The sequence below is a fragment of the Mustelus asterias genome, chromosome 10 (assembly GCF_964213995.1).
Source record: "Mustelus asterias chromosome 10, sMusAst1.hap1.1, whole genome shotgun sequence".
Lineage (NCBI taxonomy): Eukaryota > Metazoa > Chordata > Chondrichthyes > Carcharhiniformes > Triakidae > Mustelus > Mustelus asterias.
The window spans coordinates 38,326,936-38,347,585 of record NC_135810.1 but is presented as its reverse complement, the minus strand read 5'-3'; the positions used below and the strand labels follow the sequence as shown (position 1 = coordinate 38,347,585).

Sequence of the window (20,650 nt, the reverse complement as noted above, 5' to 3'; positions counted from 1 at the left end):
ACATACCAACTATAAGTATACATTTGTTCTGAAGTCATTGATATCCAATTACAACTAATAGTTTTGATTACTTCATTTATGTCAGGTGAATCATATATCAGGACGGTAGTGAGAGACGACATAGGCTCTAAGGAGCAAAACGTGGAATCGTTGTGGGTGGAGATAAGGAATAGTAGGGGGAGAAAGACACTGGTAGGCGTGGTCTATAGGCCCCCAAATAATAACTTAGAGGTGGGGAGGGCTATAAACAAGCAAATAATGGATGCGTGCAAAAGTGGAACGGCAATAATCATGGGGGATTTTAACCTACATATTGATTGGTCGACTCAAATTGGACGTGGAGGGCTTGAGGAAGAGTTCTTGGAATGCTGTTGGGATTGTTTCATTGAACAGTATGTTACAGAACCTACGAGAGAGCGAGCTATCTTGGATCTGGTTCTGTGCAATGAGACAGGTAGGATTAAGGATCTTCTTGTGAAGGATCCTCTTGGGATGAGTGATCATAATATGGTGGAATTTCTGATACAGATGGAGGGTGAGAAAGTAGGGTCCCAAACCAGTGTCCTCTGCTTGAACAGAGGGGAGTACGATAGGATGAGGGTGGAATTGGCTAATGTAGACTGGGCGAGCAGACTGGTAGGTAGGACAGCTGAGGAACAGTGGAGGATTTTTAAGGAGATTTTTTTAAGTACTCAGCAAAAATATATTCCGGTGATAAAGAAGGACTGTAAGAAAAAGGATAACCGGACGTGGATAACGAAGGAAATAAAGAAGAGTATTAAAATAAAATCAGATGCGTACAGAGTGGCCAAAAATAGTGGAGAATTAGTGGATTGGGAAAGCTTTAAAGAAAAACAAAGAACGACTAAGAAAGCGATTAAGAAAGGAAAGATAGATGATGAAACTAAACTAGCTCAAAATATAAAAATTGATAGTAAAAGTTTTTATAAGTATATAAAAAGGAATAGAGTGGCTAGAGTGAATGTTGGACCCTTGGAAGATGAGAGGGGGGATTTAATAGTGGAAAACGAGGAAATGGCTGAGACTTTAAACAAGTTCTTTGTGTCGGTCTTCACGGTGGAAGACACAAATAGTCTGCCGAATATTAGAGATCGAGAGTTGGTGGGAGGGGAGGTCCTTAATACAATTACTGTTACTAAGGAGGTGGTGCTTGGTAGACTAATAGGACTGAAGGTAGACAAGTCCCCGGGCCCGGATGGAATGCATCCCAGGGTACTGAAAGAAATGGCTGCGGTAATAGCAGATGCGTTAGTAGTAATTTATCAAAATTCGCTGGACTCTGGGGTAGTGCCGGCTGACTGGAAAACAGCTACTATTACGCCGCTGTTTAAAAAAGGAAGTAGACAAAAGGCGGGTAACTACAGGCCGGTTAGCTTAACGTCCGTAGTTGGGAAGATGCTAGAGTCCATTATTAAAGAGGAAATAACAGAGCATCTGAATAAGAATGGTTCGATCAAGCAGACGCAGCGTGGATTCATGAAGGGAAAGTCGTGTTTGACGAATCTACTGGACTTTTATGAAGATGTCACTAGTGCGGTTGACAGAGGGGAACCGGTGGATGTGGTGTTTTTAGATTTCCAGAAGGCGTTCGATAAGGTGCCTCACAAAAGGTTGCTGCAGAAGATTGGGGTACATGGAGTTAGGGGTAAGGTGTTGGCGTGGATTGGGGATTGGCTATCTAACAGGAAGCAGAGAGTTGGGATAAATGGGTGCTTTTCTGGTTGGCAGTTGGTGACCAGTGGCGTGCCGCAGGGATCGGTGCTGGGGCCTCAATTGTTTACCATTTACATAGATGATCTGGAGGAGGGGACTGAATCTAGGGTATTCAAGTTTGCTGATGACACGAAGGTGAGTGGGAAAGCGAATTGCGTGGAGGACGCGGAAAGTCTGCAGAGAGATTTGGATCGGCTGAGCGAGTGGGCGAGGATCTGGCAGATGGGATATAACGTTAGCAAATGTGAGGTTATCCACTTTGGAAGAAATAATAGTAAATTGGAATATTATTTAAATGGAGAAAAATTACATCGTGCGACTGTGCAGAGGGACCTGGGGGTCCTTGTGCACGAATCGCAAAAACTCAGTCTGCAGGTGCAGCAGGTGATCAAGAAGGCGAATGGAATGTTGGCCTTTATCGTGAGGGGGATAGAATATAAAAGCAGGGAGGTCTTGCTGCAACTGTACAAGGCACTGGTGAGGCCGCAACTGGAGTATTGTGTGCAGTTTTGGTCCCCTTATTTGCGAAAGGATATATTGGCCTTGGAGGGAGTGCAGAGAAGGTTCACCAGGTTGAAACCGGAGATGAGGGGTGTAGCTTATGAGGAGAGATTAAACAGATTGGGTCTGTACTCGTTGGAGTTTAGAAGGATGAGGGGTGATCTTATAGAGACATATAAGATAATGAAGGGGCTGGATAGGGTAGAGGTGGAGAGATTCTTTCCACTTAGAAGGGAAACCAGAACTAGAGGGCACAGCCTCAAAATAAGGGGGGGCCGGTTCAGAACAGAGTTGAGGGGGAACTTCTTCTCTCAGAGGGTAGTGAATCTCTGGAATTCTCTGCCCATTGAAGTGGTGGAGGCTTCCTCGTTGAATATGTTTAAATCATGGGTAGATAGTTTTCTGATCGATACGGGAATTAGGGGATATGAGGAGCAGGCGGGTAAGTGGAACTGATTCGCTTCAGATCAGCCATGATCTTGTTGAATGGCGGGGCAGGCTCGAAGGGCCAGATGGCCTACTCCTGCTCCTATTTCTTATGTTCTTATGAATATGTACACCTACACGGTGACACCATCCAACTATGACACCTGCTGTTAAGACCACCTTGTGATTTACCAGAGTTCTCTGCATCCCCTGTCCTTTAATCAGCTTGTCCATCTGTAAGTGTGAAAACATAGCGATAGCAGCTTCCCAGAGAAATGTGTGCTGTATCAATTCACATGGGAGCTCTGCTGCATTCAATGATTTGGGTCCTTTTAACCCTTTCATAAGGTCACCAGGCTGCCCAGCAAATGGGAAAAAAGGCTTTGTAAAATTTGTGCGACTATCAGTGAAAACAATGGAGAAGTAATTTATTTAATTAAGTTATTAAAAGTTAAGTTATTTATTAACTTAAGTTATTATGTTATTTATTAATATTGTCAATGCAAGAGTAAGATTTATTAAAGTGAAGTCTATTCAAGTGCAGGAGATTTTAATGAACAAGACATAAATATTGTCCGTATTGGATATTACAAAGCCATCAACATAGAAGGTAGCACCAACAGCAAGACAGTCAGCTCAGTTGGCTGGACAGCTGGTTAGTGATGCAGAGCAATACCAATAGCATGGGTTCAATTCCCATACTGGCTGAGGTTATTCATAAAGGCCCTGCCTTCTCAACCTTGCGCCTCACCTGAGGTGTGCTGATTCTCAGGTTAAATCACCACTGGTTAGCTGTCCCTGCACTCGTAAAAGGGCAGAGCAGCCAATGGTCTGTAACTTTACTTTTATATTTACTTACTTCAGCTGTAGCAGGATATCACTGGTTGTAATGCTCATTTGTGCAATACTTTCATTTAATCGCCATCAATTTAGTCAAATGTTCCATTACCTTTGTCTCTGAAATGCATCTTAGAGGTTACCATTTGCCAAATGTAGGTTAGTTTCTTTGCCAGGTGCCCAGTGACTTTTATAAATGGACATTTCATTTTCTGAAAGGTCCAGAATAGCATCCACTTCTAAGGACATGTTCAGACAGTTGCAGGGAATCTGCATTCTGCAGTCAGAGGGCTGATAAACACCCCCACAACCCTGCCACCACCTTAAGATCCATTTATATAACAACCACTTCCACTCTGCTCCAATGCTAAACTCACAGTGTAAGATGGGGGTCGGATAGTCACAGGACTGATAGGGAAAGAAATTACATTTTTGGGGGTTTTGGTATCACGGTAAGTTTGACCTTGTCGATCATCTGTACACAGTACAATGAGTATGTTCCTAATGGATTTGAAAATGTAGATGCAACTACTTGTTGTTCAGAAGTTTAAAATGTAATTTTCTTTTAAATAGTAATGCTGGGCGACAGGTGTCTGCAACAATATATACAGAGCTTTCACCTGGATGGTGAATTTGAATCAGGATACTAAGCAGGGGAGGCAGTGGTATTGTCACTGGATTAGAATCATAGAAACCCTACAGCACAGAAAGAGGCTATTCGGCCCATCGAGTCTGCACCGACCACAATCCCACCCAGGCCCTACCCCCATACCCCTACATATTTTATCCACTAATCCCTCTAACCTACGCATCTCAGGACACTAAGGGCAATTTTAGCATGGCCAATCAACCTAACCCGCACATCTTTGGACTGTGGGAGGAGACCGGAGCACCCGGAGGAAACCCACGCAGACACGAGGAGAATGTGCAAACTCCACACAGACAGTGACCCAAGCCGGGAATCGAACCCAGGTCCCTGGAGCTGTGAAGCAGCAGTGCTAACCACTGTGCTACCGTGCCGCCCTAGTAACCCAGAAACCCAGGGGATCTGGATTTGAATTCCACCATGGCAGAAATCGGGAATTAAAAGTCCTATGATGACTATGAAACCATTGTTGATTGTCGTAAAAACCCATCTGGTTCACTAATATCCTTTAGGGATGGAAATCTGCCACCCTTAACTGCTCTGGCCTGCATGTGACTCTTAAATCTCCTCAGGGATGGGCAATAGATACTGGCCCAGCCAGCGATGCCCATATACCATGAAAGTATAAAAAAAGTAGAGAAGGTACTGTCTGGCAGGTTTCTATATTTTAAGATAAATAGTCAAGATTTAAGAACATAAGAGAACATAAGAGATAGGAGTAGAAGTAGGCCATTTGGCCCTTCGCATCTGCCCTGCTGATCTAATTGTAGCTTTAAGTCCACTTTCCTGCCTGTCCTCCACCCCCACAGACCATAGCCCTTTGCTCCCATGTAGGTAGAAAATCGGTCTACTCATCCCTGAATATATTCAATTATCAAGTGTCCACTGGGGTAGAGACTTCCAAAAATTAACAAGTTCCGAGAGAAGAAATCTCCCCTCCCTCGCATCTCTATCTTAAATGGGAGACCCCTTATTTTGAGACTGTGCCCCCCCCCATTCTAGATTCCCTCATTTCATATGTTTTAATAAGATCACCACTCATACTCTAATTAATGTAGACCCAACCTTTCTTCAGAAGAGAATCCATTCTCGGAATCAACCTCATGAACCTCATCTGAACTGCCTCCAATGCAAGTACATCCTTCCTTAAACAGAGAGTGAAACTATACAATACTATAGGTGTGGCCTCACCAATGTTCTTCACAGCTTTAACAAGACTGACCTACTTTTACACGTATGCCTACTCTTTGCAATAAAAGCATCATGGACCATGAACTGATGTCCAATCAGATATTTTCTAAAGTTTAAGATCAGATGCCACCCTGGAGCTGGTGTTAGATTTACTGAGGGAGATGAAATTCCTGGGAAATGTCATTTTGCTGCAAAGGCATCCATCATTACAGCATGCACACAGTTTGCAGCTTTCCTGGGCCTTTTGCCTCACTTGCTTCTCAAATAATAGGTTGTGGTTTAAATCCTACGCCTGGCACTTGAGCACATAATGTGGGATGGTGCAGTACTGAGGGAGTGATGGTTTATCCGAGGTGCCATTGTTTGAGTGATTTTTAAACTGAGTTCACTTTCTTAGGTTGACGGTAAGTACTTGAAGAAGAGCAGGGTGATATGCTCCGCTGTGCCCTGGCCAATGTTTATCGCTTAATTAACATCACTATCAGAGTGATTGTGGGGCATTGCTGTGAATGGTTAGCAGACACCTAGAGCTGGCGAAATGTGCTATCTCAATACACGCTCTTTCTTTCGAAAGAAATTCCTTCGAATCTGAACTATTCATCTGCTGTCCATTGATTCCGGCAGACAGGAACAACATTATTCCCCCGAAAAAAACCCAGAAGAATTTCCAACCGGTTATGTGCCAGAGTTGCCTTGGCCTCCTGGAGAACCTTTGAGCTGCAGTCGGGAGGTACGAGTAGCATCAATGTGAGGTCTTTATGAATGAAGGGGCGGAGGTGGGGTCAGTGCCAAAGGCAATGGGCAGCTGAGCCTGGAGTCCCGGGGGTGAGACATCGGTTCAGCATCAGACAGACCCTTCTGTCCGTGCTCCAGCAGACAATCAGGGTAAGTGAGCAACTTTGTACCGCATCTCAATACCAGGTGAAGCAGCTTTACCCAGTCTATGGGGCAGTAACTGGATGCATCTGTTCAGTTCTGACATTGTTTTGCAGCGTGTAGAAAACTTACCCGATGAAATGTGTGTTGTGTTTTCTCACAGAATGTCGTTTGTGACTATCCAGCTTACTCTCGGCGCTCTGCTCATTTATGGTAAGAATGAAACGTTACTCTTGTACTTGCTAGCCCCAACTATCTTATATTAAACTTCACGTAAACCACCCACTGGCTGAGTATACAGAAAGTTTATTCAGATTGCTACCACCGGCAAACCCCTGGTATGTTAAAACCACGAAATTCGCACATTTCAGGCAAAGGTGTTTTTTCTTTAAATTCTCTGTGAAGGTCACATTCACAAAGTGTTAAAAAAAAGTCTTATCCTCCGTCTCTTCAGCTTGTGCCATGCTGTTTGCAAACTGGAGCCTTTTTTCTTTTTAAAAAATGTTCGTGATGATATTTTGAAGTTTATTTGAAGTTTTTATTTATTAATGTCACAAGTAGGCTTACATTAACACTGCAATGAAGTTACTGTGAAAACACATTGCATCACTTGACACTGAACTGGTTTGAATTTATTTCTATGAATGGTTATGAAATGCTTTGCAGTTAAAATTTAATTGAACTAGTTTATAGCAGTCTGGCAGGCTGAATTCATGAAATATGTGTCTGACCAAATTGGTTAGCAGAGAATTATTTCAGAAAGTTTTATTGTTGATTGAAGTCATAATTGAAAGTGTCATAATGGACTCTTGTTTCACTCTCCAAAAATGCTGCCAGACGAGTTTTCCCAGCGCGTTCTGCTTTTATTTCAGATCACCAGCATTTTGCTTTTATTTATAGGATTATTTGATTTGAACTCTAATTCTTATTATTAACGGTATACAGGGGCAGCACGGCAGCACAGTGGTTAGCACTGCTGCTTCACAGTTCCAGGGACCTGGGTTTGATTCCCGGCTTGGGTCACTGTCTGTGTGGAGTTTGCACATCCTCCTCGTGTCTGCGTGGGTTTCCTCCGGGTGCTCCGGTTTCCTCCCACAGTCCAAAGATGTGCGGGTTAGGTTGATTGGCCATGCTAAAATTGCCCTTAGTGTCCTGAGATGCGTAGGTTAGAGGGATTAGTGGATAGTAGGGATATAGAATCATAGAAACCCTACAGTACAGAAAGAGGCCATTCGGCCCATTGAGTCTGCACCGACCACAATCCCACCCAGGACCTACCCCCATATATTTTACCCACTAATCCCTCTAATCTACGCATCCCAGGACACTAAGGGGCAATTTTAGCATGGCCAATCAACCTAACCCGCACATCTTTGGACTGTGGGAGGAAACCAGAGCACCCGGAGGAAACCCACACAGACACGAGGAGAATGTGCAAACTCCACACAGACAGTGACCCAAGCTGGGAATCGAACCCAGGTCCCTGGAGCTGTGAAGCAGCAGTGCTAACCACTGTGCTACCGTGCCGCCAATATGGGGGTAGGGCCTGGGTGGGATTGTGGTTGGTGCAGACTCGATGAGCCGAATGGCCTCTTTCTGTACTGTAGGGATTCTATGATTCTATGATTAACAAGTGCACTAGTAATTTGGCCGGATTTTGGGGGCAAATTCTTTTTGGTCTCACAGAGATGGGTATATGAAAGTGGGACTGAGTGCAAAATCTGAAGATACCAAGTCACATCCCCAACACATTCCTGCCTTTGAACACTTTCTGAAACCAAGTTGAATGCGGCAGTAGCTGCCAAACCCGACAGCAGCAGATAACCAATTGAGGACTAATTAGTCCAGCAAGATGGCACTGTTGAGATCTACCCGGTGTCAGACAGCAGCCCCCCCCCCCCCGCCCCCCCCCCCGCCCCCCCCCCCCCCCCCCCCCCCCCCCCGCCCTCCCAATAAACTTGAAGCCAGAGGGTAATGTGGTGGCAGGTTGCAGTGGAGGGCCAACAATACCTCCTCTAAATCCTCCCATCTCAAAGACATGGGCATCAGAGGGCCACAGTCATGGCTACAGAAATCCTGTGGTGGGGTTCCTCAGCCACAATGATGCCAACTATGGCTGTTCTTCATTTTGAAATGTTGATAAATCTTCAGAGAGCACCTCCATTTTCAGGGGACCTTGCAGTCTCTGATGTGCTTTAACAGTTCCCACCTTAGCTAGTGAGGCAGCTGATTGTCCAGATTTTGAGACCACCTGACTGTGTCTCCCGCCTCAAGAACTCATCCGCTGTCCTTAATTAGAAAGCAAAAGGTAAGGTTAATTAACCACTGCGATAAGATTACAATGCAATGCGACCAGCGACACCATTTGATTCATGACATGTTTTTGGTCCTGACGTGAGAAAAATCTCAGAAGTGGTAAGATTCCATTCTCCTCAATTAGCCAACTGGACAACACAAACTATATGCAATGTCCTAACAAAGAGTTTGTATTTATTTGTTGAGTGCCTTACCACATCCACCAAATGCTCCAAAGCAATTTCACAACCAGTGAGTTACTTGTTTTGAAGTGAACTCACTGTTTTAAGCCAGATTGTGCAGGCAAATGGAATTTTGTCCTTCATTGCTAGAGAGATGGAGTTTAAAAACAGCCAGATTATGTTGCAGCTGTATAAGGTGCTAGTGAGACCACACCAGGACTACTGTGTACAGTTTTGGTATCCTTACTTGAGAAAGGATATACTGGCACTGGAGGGGGTGCAGAGGAGATTCACTAGGTTGATTCCGGAGTTGAGAGGCTTGGCTTATGAGGAGAGACTGAGTAGACTGAGTCTATACTCATTGGAATTCAGAAGAATGAGGGGAGATCTTATAGAAACATAAAAGATTATGAAGGGGATAGATAAGATAGAAGCAGGGAGGTTGTTTCCACTGGCAGATGAAACTACACCTAGGGGGCATGGCCTCAAAATAAGAGGGAGCAGAATTAGGACTGAATTAATTGCAAACAGTTGAGGTCTCAGCACTGAGGATGTAACTGGTGGAGTTGATGAGGGGCAGTGGATGTGGTTTATTTAGACTTTCAGAAGGCTTTCAACAAAGTTCCACGTCAGAGATTAGCATGCAAAATGAAAGCACATGGGATTGGGGGTAGTGTTCTTTGATGGATAGAGAACTGGTTGGCAGAGAGGAAACAAACAGTTAAGGTAACTGGCCTGTAATTTTCCATTTTCTGTCTCTCTCCATTCTTGAATAGTTACATTTGCTACTTTCTGATCTAATGGCACCTTCTTTAAATCAAGGGAAAATTAAAACCAATGCATTAACTATCTCACTAGCCACTTCTTTAAAGACCCTAAAATGAAGTCCATCAAGACCTGGACTCTTGTCAGCCCACAGCTCCAACAATTTACTCAGTACCACTTCTCTGGTGCCTTAAAGTTTCCTGAATTTTCCTTTCCTTTGATTTCCTTCTTTATAGCTATTTTTGGGATATTACTTATACTCTTTGTAGTGAAGACTGATGCAAAACACCTGCTTAATTCATCTGCCATCACCGTGTTTTCCATTATCAATTCTCCAAACTCATTTTCTGTAGGACCAATGCACACTTTGTTAACTTTTCTTTTTTTAATATTCATAAAAGCTCTTACTATTTGTTTTTAAATTACTGGCTAGCATTCTATCGTACTGTAATTTTTCCCTCATTAACCTTTTAGACATCCTTTGCTGTTCCTTATATTCTGTCCAATCTTCTGACTTGCCACCTGTCTTTGCACAATTATATGCTTTTTCTTTATGTTTGATACTGGCTAGAATTCTCTGACCTTGCCCGTGGCTGCGATTATCCAATCCCACTGCTGTGAATGGAGATTTGGCTGAACGCCAGATTCTGCATTCTTGCTGGCAGCAGTAGCTGGGCATGCAAGACCTGAGAATTCTGGCCACTATCTTTAACCTTTCTAGTCAACCATGGATGGTGGGTCCCTCCCTTGGACTTTTTCTTACTCATTGGAATGTATCTTATCTGTGCATTCTGAATGTTCCCTTAAATGTTTGCCACTGAATCTTCATTGTCCTATCCCTTCATCTAATTTTCTAATTTTAGCCATCTCAGTTTTCATGCCTTCATAATTGCCTTTATTTAAGTTCAGTTTCCCACCCTCTCCTCAAACTAATGTAAAATTCAATTCTAGTATAGTTGCTGATAGGGGTGCCTTCACTTGCACAATACCAGGTTCAATATAACCTGCCCTCTGGTTGGCTCCAGAACGTGCTGTTCTAAAAAACTAGAAACATTCTCATCCAGGCTACCATTGCCCATCTGACTTTTCCAGTCTTTATATATAAATTAAAGCCTCCCATGATTATCGCCATTCCTTTAATCTTTTATGTTCCACCCTACCATTTGGTTACTGTTAGGGGGCCCGGTACATGACTCGTACAAGTGACTTGACTTTACCATTTCTTATCTCTACCCAAATCATTTCCGCATCCTGGTCCCCTAAATTTATGTCATCCCACTCTATTGTTAACTAACAGAGCCACCCATCCACCTTTCTTCACTTCATGACCTTTCCAAATATCCTGAAACCTTCAATATTCAGGTCCTAGCCCATGTCCCCCTGCAGCCATGTCTCTGAAATGGCTATCAAATCATACTTATTTATTTCTATGTGTTTTCAGTTCATCGAGGGCATTGGCTAATAGGAGAGGTTGAATAAACTAGGATTGTTTTTACTGGAAAAATGGAAGGGATACCTGATAGAGGTCTACAAAATAATGAGAGGCATAGCAGGGCAGATAGTCAGAGGCTTTTTCCCAATGTGGAAGTGTCAATCACAAGGGGCCACAGGTTCAAGGTGAGAAGGGGAAAGGTTATGCACTTCATAAGAACTCTGGTCCCAGCATGGTTCAGGTGTAAACCATCGCAATGGTACAGATCCCATTTTCCCCAGTACCGGTGCCAGTGCCCCACAAACCGGAACCCACTTCTCCCAAACCAGTCTTGAGCCATGCACTAATCTCTCTAATATAATTTGTCCTTTGCCAGTTTGCACATGGTTCAGGTACTAATACAGACATTATGACCTTTGAGGTTCTGCAGATAAGGACATAAGAACTTGGACCAGGAGTAAGCAATTTAGCCCCTCAAGCATTTTTGTTGCTGTATTTATCATTGCTAAATTTCCCCTTCAGGTTAAGGGAGATGAGCGGAGGAAGTTTTTCACACAGAGAGTGGTGGGTGCCTGGGACGCACTGCCAGAGGAGGTGGTGGAAGCAGGCCATTAGCAACATTTAAGAGGCACCTGGATAGGTATATGAATAGGGAAGGAATAGAGGGATAGGGTCCGAGTAAGGGCAGAAGGCTTTTTTTTAAGTTTAGCCAGGGCATCAGGATCGGCATGGGCTTGGAAGGCCGAAGGGTCTGTCCCTGTGCTGTACTGTTCTTTGTTCTTATCTGTTTTGTTTTGAACGCTACATGCATTCGGATACAGCGCTTTTAGTTTTATCCTGTTATTCTTTTTATAACCTCTCACCCCATCTATTGATTTACAGTTAGTTTTGTATTCTCCATCCCTTCCTGCCAGAGTCTGTTTTTCATTTGCCATAACAATACCTTTCTCATTTGCCTTGTCTCTACGATTTGATTTACAACATCTTCCCAAATTTGATGCCTTGCCCCACTAATTAGTTTAAAACCCTGTCTACTTCCCTAGTTATGCACTTCACAAGAACTCTGGTCCCAGCATGGTTCAGGTGTAAACCATCCCAATGGTACAGATCCCATTTTCCCCAGTACCGGTGCCAGTGCCCCACAAACTGGAACCCACTTCTCCCAAACCAGTCTTGAGCCATGCACTAATCTCTCTAATATAATTTATCCTTTGCCAGTTTGCACATGGTTCAGGTACTAATACAGACATTATGACCTTTGAGGTTCTGCAGATAAGGACATAAGAACTTGGACCAGGAGTAAGCAATTTAGCTCCTCAAGCATTTTTGTTGCTGTATTTAGCATTGCTAAATTATATAAAAACATATTTCCTAAATAAGGGGGCATAATTGAATAATGTTTGATACAAATGTGAACAATATTATTGTTCAATGCACTTTGAAATAGTGTAAACCTTGTAGGTTTAAGAAACTTACCTCCTTTAAATTGTTTAAATGGTGCTAATTACCCAGATCCAAATCATGTTGTTTAGGGTACTGTATTTAAATTGCTCATATAATACGTTTCAGGGAATACAATCCTAGTTTGTTTAATCTCTCCTTGTGATTTAACTCTTGGAGTCCAATTATAATTCTCGGCTGCACTCCTTCCAAGGCCATCTCTCCTCCCACATTGCTCCAGTTGTGATTTCTTTTATCATTCACAAGATAGAGAGTTGCTGGCTAGATCAGCATTTATTGCCCATTCCTATTTGACCTTGAACTGAGAGAATTTCAGGCATTTCAGTAGGCAGTCAAGAGTCTGGAGTCACATGTAAGTTTAACAACACCAGGTTAAAGTCCAACAGGTTTATTTGGTAGCTTGTGGCTTTTGCTACCAAATAAACCTGTTGGACTTTAACCTGGTGTTGTTAAACTTCTTACTGTGTTTACCCCAGTCCAACGCCGGCATCTCCACATCGTCACATGTAAGGCCAGGGCAGACCAGTTAAGGATAGCCAGACCAGTTAAAGATGGCAGATTTTCTTTCCTAAATGATACTAGTTAACCTGATGCATTTTTACAACAATTGATGACAGTTTCATGGTCACCATTCCAGATTTTATGAATTGAAAATCAGTTGCCATGGTGGGATTTGAACCCAAGGGCCCAGAGCATTAGTTTGTGCCACTGAATTACAAGCTCAGTGATACCGCCACCATCTCCTTGTATTCTGAGCAATACATGAAGAAAACCCATTACCATCTTCCAATGGCCATGCAGGGATTAGCAGTAACACTGATCATACCAACTACATCCACATCCCAGCAACTTAAAAAAAAAAATCCCACTAGAATAATGAGGGAGGACTTCAGGTTTGGGCTCCAAACGTGTGCGTTTCAACAACAGGCCCACAGAACCTATGAATTTGGCATTCAGGCAACCTGGACATGATCCCCACATTTTGGCTTCATTCACATTTTCTAGGCAAGTTGTAGGCCTCAAGCAGGCTCTCTACTGCACTTTCCTGTTTGTTCCACAACAAAATCAGTTGACCATATCATACAGTGTGCTGGTAACTAAAGTATGTTTAAAGATGAGAGGTATGGAGATGGGGGTGTAAAATTTGTACGAATGGGCTGGCAGCAGCAAGAAGTGGCACAGTGGTTAGCACTGCTGCCTCACAACGCCAGGGACACGGGTTCGATTCCCGGCTTGGGTCACTGTCTGTGCGGAGTTTGCACGTTCTCCCCCTGTCTGCATGGGTTTCCTCCGGGTGCTCCGGTTTCCTCCCACAGTCTAAAGGTGTGCAGGTTCGGTGGATTGGCCATCCTAAATTGCCCCTTAGCGTTCTCGAATTAGCAGGGCAAATTCGTGGGGTTACGGGGCGAGGGTCTGGGTTGGATTGTGGTCGGTGCAGACTCAATGGGCCAAATGGCCTCCTTTTGCACTGTAGGATTCTATGATAAGTTGTTTGTATTGCTTAGGGGAGCATTTCTCTTCTTCTTGGTATGATAGAAATCTTTAACAGAACATTTGGGTGAGGGCTGCTATGGTTCATCATTGCTTTCTCAAAGGGAATTAGAGATGGGCAATTAGTTTTGGCTTTTCTAATGATCCTCATATCTCATTAACAAAAGAAAAGCCCAGAAGATCTGCACTGACTCTAAGGAGATAGGATGTGGAGATGCCGGCGTTGGACTGGGGTAAACACAGTAAGAAGTTTAACAACACCAGGTTAAAGTCCAACAGGTTTATGTGGTAGCAAAAGCCACACCTTTTGCTACCAAATAAACTTTTGCTACCAAATAAACCTGTTGGACTTTAACCTGGTGTTGTTAAACTTCTTACTGTCTGAGGAGATAGGCCAAAGCTGACCATTACACTCACCAGCTCTATTCTTCTTAAACTGCATGAGAACAGAAGAATCGCTGAGCAGAAACTGAGCAGAAATCGCACACCTGAGACGTCCTCAACCGGGATCTTGGGTTCATGTCACACTATCTGCAACCCCCACGACTTGTCTGGGCTTGCAAAATCTCACTAACTGTCCTGGCTGGAGACAATACACATCTCTTTAACCTGTGCTTAACCCTCTCTCCACTCACATTGTCTGTACCTTTAAGACTTGATTACCTGTAAAGACTCGCATTCCAACCATTATCTTGTAAATTGAGTTTGTGTCTATAGATGCCCTGTTTGTGAACACAACTCCCACTCACCTGATGAAGGGGCAGTGCTCCGAAAGCTTGTGGACCAAATAGACCTGTTGGACTTTAACCTGGTGTTGTGAGACTTCTTATTGTGCTTACCCCAGTCCAATGCCGGCATCTCCACATCATACTTACAGAAGATGGCATGGCACTGCAAATGATTGTGCTAAACCAGGCTACATCATAGAATCATAGAATTCCTACAGTGCAGAAGGAGGCCATTTGGCCCATTGAGTCTGCACCGACCACAATCCCAACCAGGCCCTATTCCTGCACCCCACATACTTACCCTACTAATCCCCGTGACACTAGGGTCAATTTAGCATGGCCATCCCTGAAACCCATTGTACAAAGAACCCCCAGCTTCTGTCGCGACACTACGGACTTCCTACGGAAACTCAGCACACATGGAGCAGTTGAACCAGGAGCACTCCTCGTCACAATGGATGTCTCAGCACTCTACACCAGTATCACCCATGACGATGGCATTGCTGCAACTGCCTCAGTACTCAACGCCGACAACTGCCAGTCTCCAGTTGCAATTTTACAACTTATCCACTTCATCCTGGACCACAATGTCTTCACCTTCAACAACCAGTTCTTCATCCAGACACACGGAACAGCCATGGGGACCAAACTCGCACCTCAATATGACAACATCTTCATGCACAGGTTCGAACAAGACCTCTTCACTACACAGGACCTTCAACTGATGCTATAGAACATAGATAGAACATAGAACAGTACAGCACAGAACAGGCCCTTCGGCCCACGATGTTGTGCCGAGCTTTATCTGAAACCAAGATCAAGCTATCCCACTCCCTATCATCCTGGTGTGCTCCATGTGCCTATCCAATAACCGCTTAAATGTTTCTAAAGTGTCTGACTCCACTATCACTGCAGGCAGTCCATTCCACACCCCAACCACTCTCTGCGTAAAGAACCTACCTCTGATATCTGTCCTGTATCTCCCACCACGAACCCTATAGTTATGCCCCCTTGTAATAGCTCCATCCACCCGAGGAAATAGTCTTTGAACGTTCACTCTATCTATCCCCTTCATCATTTTATACACCTCTATTAAGTCTCCCCTCAGCCTCCTCCGCTCCAGAGAGAATAGCCCTAGCTCCCTCAACCTTTCCTCATATGGCCTACCCTCCAAACCAGGCAGCATCCTGGTAAATCTCCTTCCAGCGCTTCCACATCCTTCCTATAGTGAGGTGACCAGAACTGCACACAATATTCCAAATGTGGTCTCACCAAGGTCCTGTACAGTTGCAGCATAACCCCACGGCTCTTAAACTCCAACCCCCTGTTAATAAAAGCTAACACACTACAGGCCTTCTTCACAGCTCTATCCACTTGAGTGGCAACCTTTAGAGATCTGTGGATATGGACCCCAAGATCTCTCTGTTCCTCCACAGTCTTCAGAACCCTACCTTTGACGCTGTAATCCACATTTAAATTTGTCCTACCAAAATGAATCACCTCACATTTATCAGGGTTAAACTCCATTTGCCATTTTTCAGCCCAGCTTTGCATCCTATCTATGTCTCTTTGCAGCCTACAACAGCCCTCCACCTCATCCACTACTCCACCAATCTTGGTGTCATCAGCAAATTTACTGATCCACCCTTCAGCCCCCTCCTCTAAGTCATTAATAAAAATCACAAAGAGCAGAGGACCAAGCACTGATCCCTGCGGCACACCGCTAGCAACCTGCCTCCAATCCGAAAATTTTCCATCGACCACCACCCTCTGTCTTCGGTCAGACAGCCAGTTGCCTATCCAATCGGCCAACTTTCCCTCTATCCCACACCTCCTCACTTTCATCATAAGCCGACCATGGGGGACCTTATCAAACGCCTTACTAAAATCCATGTATATGACATCAACTGCCCTACCTTCATCAACACACTTAGTTACCTCCTCAAAAAATTCTATCAAATTTGTGAGGCACGACTTGCCCTTCACGAATCCGTGCTGACTATCTCGGATTAATCCGCATCTTTCTAAATGGTCGTAAATCCCATCCCTAAGGACCCTTTCCATCAATTTACCAACCACCGAAGTAAGACTAACCGGTCTATAATTACCAGGGTCATTTCTATTCCCTTTCTTAAACAGAGGAACAACATTCGCCATTCTCCAGTCCTCTGGCACCATCCCCGTGGACAGCGAGGACCCAAAGATCAACGCCAAAGGCTCTGCAATCTCATCCCTTGCCTCCCAAAGAATCCTAGGATACATTTCATCAGGCCCAGGGGACTTATCGACCTTCAGTTTATTCAAAACTGCCAAGACATCCTCCCTCCGAACATCTATTTCCTCCAGCCTATTAGCCTGTAACACCTTCTCTTCCTCAAAAACATGGCCCCTCTCCTTGGTGAACACTGAAGAAAAGTATTCATTCATCACCTCGCCTATCTCTACTGACTCCATACACAAGTTCCCACTACTGTACACTAGATACATCGATGACACTTTCTTCCTTTGGACTCATGGTGAACAATCACTGAAACAACTATATGATGACATCAACAAGTTCCATCCCACCATCAGACTCACCATGGACTACTCTCCGGAATCGGTTGCATTCTTGGACACACGCATCTCCATCAAGGACGGTCACCTCAGCACTTCACTGTACCGCAAGCCCACGGATAACCTCACGATGCTCCACTTCTCCAGCTTCCACCCTAAACACGTTAAAGAAGCTGTAGTGGGGAATTAAAGAAATGGTTACCTGGCACACAAAATGGTTGCCTGGCACACAAAATGGTTACCTGGGAAAGGGACATTAACAGGCACTGGCTTTTAGCACAGACAGTTACTTAAAGTTAAAACATGCAGTAACTGAAATGCTGCAGGAAGCTAGTCAGAGCTTGAGGCACTTTAAGATAAGGGCAGACCCAGAACAATAAGACTGATAATAAGATCAGCCACAGATGGGAACATAAATACATAAATGCAACAACATCAGCCACTGAATGTATAGATCGAAACCAGTCATTGATAGACGAAATGTATCCATTCTATGAACAATGCTATGTTAACTGCCCATGTCTGTACCTGTCTGATTGTAACGATGTGTTAACTACCGATCACCATGATAAGACCATAAGACCATAAGACATAGGAGCGGAAGTAAGGCCATTCGGCCCATCGAGTCCACTCCACCATTCAATCATGGTTGATTTCAACTCCATTTACCCGCTCTCTCCCCATAGCCCTTAATTCCTCGAGAAATCAAGAATTTATCAATTTCTGTCTTGAAGACGCTTAACGTCTCGGCCTCCACAGCCCTCTGTGGCAATGAATTCCACAGACCTACCACTCTCTGGCTGAAGACATTTCTCCTCATCTCTGTTCTAAAGTGACTCCCTTTTATTCTAAGGCTGTGCCCCCGCGTCCTAGTCTCCCCTGCTAATGGAAACAACTTCTCTACGTCCATCCTATGTAAGCCGTTCATTATCTTGTAAGTTTCTATTAGATCTCCCCTCAACCTCCTAAAGTCCAATGAATACAATCCCACGATCCTCAGACGTTCATCGTATGTCAGGCCTACCATTCCCGGGATCATCCGTGTGAATCTCCGCTGGACCCGCTCCAGTGCCAGTATGTCCTTCCTGAGATGTGGGGCCCAAAATTGCTCACAGTACTCCAAATGGGGCCTAACCAGTGCTTTATAAAGCCTCAGAAGTACATCCCTGCTTTTGTATTCCAAGCCTCTTGAGATAAATGACAACATTACATTTGCTTTCTTAATTACGGACTCAACCTGCAAGTTTACCTTTAGAGAATCCTGGACTAGGACTCCCAAGTCCCTTTGCACTTTAGCATTATGAATTTTGTCACCGTTTAGAAAATAGTCCATGCCTCTATTCTTTTTTCCAAAGTGCAAGACCTCGCACTTGCCCACGTTGAATTTCATCAGCCACTTCTTGGACCACTCTCCTAAACTGTCTAAATCTTTCTGCAGCCTCCCCACCTCCTCAATACTACCTGCCCCTCCACCTATCTTTGTATCATCGGCAAACTTGGCCAGAATGCCCCCAGTCCCGTCATCTAGATCGTTAATATATAATGAGAACAGCTGTGGCCCCAACACTGAACCCTGCGGGACACCACTTGTCACCGGTTGCCATTCTGAGAAAGAACCTTTTATCCCAACTCTCTGCCTTCTGTCTGACAGCCAATCATCAATCCATGTTAGTACCTTGCCTCGAATACCATGGGCCCTTATTTTACTCAGCAGTCTCCCGTGAGGCACCTTGTCAAAGGCCTTTTGGAAGTCAAGATAGATAACATCCATTGGCTCTCCTTGGTCTAACCTATTTGTTATCTCTTCAAAGAACTCTAACAGGTTTGTCAGGCACGACCTCCCCTTACTAAATCCATGCTGACTTGTCCTAATCCGACCCTGCACTTCCAAGAATTTAGAAATCTCATCCTTAACGATGGATTCTAGAATTTTGCCAACAACTGAGGTTAGGCTAATTGGCCTATAATTTTCCATCTTTTTTCTTGTTCCCTTCTTGAACAGTGGGGTTACAACAGCGATTTTCCAATCCTCTGGGACTTTCCCTGACTCCAGTGACTTTTGAAAGATCATAACTAACGCCTCCACTATTTCTTCAGCTATCTCCTTTAGAACTCTAGGATGTAGCCCATCTGGGCCCGGAGATTTATCAATTTTCAGACCTTTTAGTTTCTCTAGCACTTTCTCCTTTGTGGTGGCAACCATATTCAACTCTGCCCCCTGACTTTCCTGAATTGTTGGGATATTACTTGTGTCTTCTACTGTGAAGACTGACGCAAAGTACTTATTAAGTTCCTCAGCTATTTCCTTGTCTCCCATCACTAGATTACCAGCATCATTTTGGAGCGGCCCAATGTCTACTTTTGCCTCCCGTTTGTTTTTAATGTATTTAAAGAAACTTTTACTATCATTCCTAATGTTACTGGCTAGCCTACCTTCATATTTGATCCTCTCCTTCCTTATTTCTCTCTTTGTTATCCTCTGTTTGTTTTTATAGCCTTCCCAATCTTCTGACTTCCCACTACTCTTTGCCACATTATAGGCTCTCTCTTTTGCCTTGATGCATTCCCTGACTTCCTTTGTCAGCCATGGCTGTCTAATCCCCCCTCTGATAACCTTTCTTTTGTTTGGGATGAACCTCTGCACTGTGTCCTCAATTACTCCCAGAAACTCCTGCCAGTGCTGTTCTACTGTCTTTCCCACTAGGCTCTGCTTCCAGTCGATTTTTGTCAGTTCCTCCCTCATGATCTGTCTACTCAACTTATAATGATGTGTTAAACGGCTAATGTCCGGACTACCTATTGTCTAAAAGGTATAAAAATGATCAACTGCTATTGTGTAGTTGAGAAGGTAGCTGCCAAGTACTGCGGAGTACCAGTGCTTTCTCCCCGAAGCTTCGTGTCCGAAATAAAACTGTGTTATTGAACCTCCAGTCTGACTCCGGTGGTAAATTTCCCACAACAATTGGCGTAGTCAGCAAGGATCTTATTACTGGTAAGTTTTGATCGATTGGCCACGATCGGAAAGCCGGGGTAGAGTTCACTGAATCTGTGGGAGTCAGACAAGGTCAAGAATATAGTTTGAAAGGGGTTAAACTTAAGGGGTATTTGTAGTAATAAGTATTGAGTGTATATGGTATAGTGATAAGTACTAACTGCTGATAGTGATAAGTAACTGTTACTTGTGCTGACCGACTAGAGGACAAGGAAGTGCCTGTCTCAAACGCGCAGCCTTAGACCGGTTGTTAAGAGGGGAAATCCCCCACGCGAAGGTCAGGAACCTGAAGTGGGCGTAGAGGCACCAAGGGCACTTAGCATTGTGAAGCACAAGTGGCAAAGGTCAGTTAACATCAAACTCTGTAGTGGCGAACAAACGCAGAGTTGCCACCTGTTCGCATGAAAGTTTGTATAGTTGGGTACTGGACTGTCAATGTTGTAAAGTGGTGCAGAAAAGGAGCTGATCAACTCTGACCTAGAGCCGGACTGCGGTGGAGAAGTACATTGCCGAGCTGGTAATAGTGGAAGCCGTGAG

At 44.1% G+C, this 20,650-nt stretch overlaps 1 protein-coding gene across 1 annotated transcript in view; it reads left to right on the top strand.

Moving 5' to 3' along the window:
• Positions 1 to 6,164: 6,164 nt before the first annotated feature.
• Positions 6,165 to 20,650, top strand: part of LOC144499562 (uncharacterized protein C3orf85-like) — an 87,040-nt gene continuing 72,554 nt past the window's right edge. The window contains exons 1-2 of the mRNA XM_078221667.1: positions 6,165 to 6,220; positions 6,375 to 6,424. Of these exons, the coding sequence (XP_078077793.1) occupies positions 6,376 to 6,424 (49 nt within the window). The 5' untranslated portion in view covers positions 6,165 to 6,220; position 6,375. The remainder of the gene's footprint in view (positions 6,221 to 6,374; positions 6,425 to 20,650) is intronic.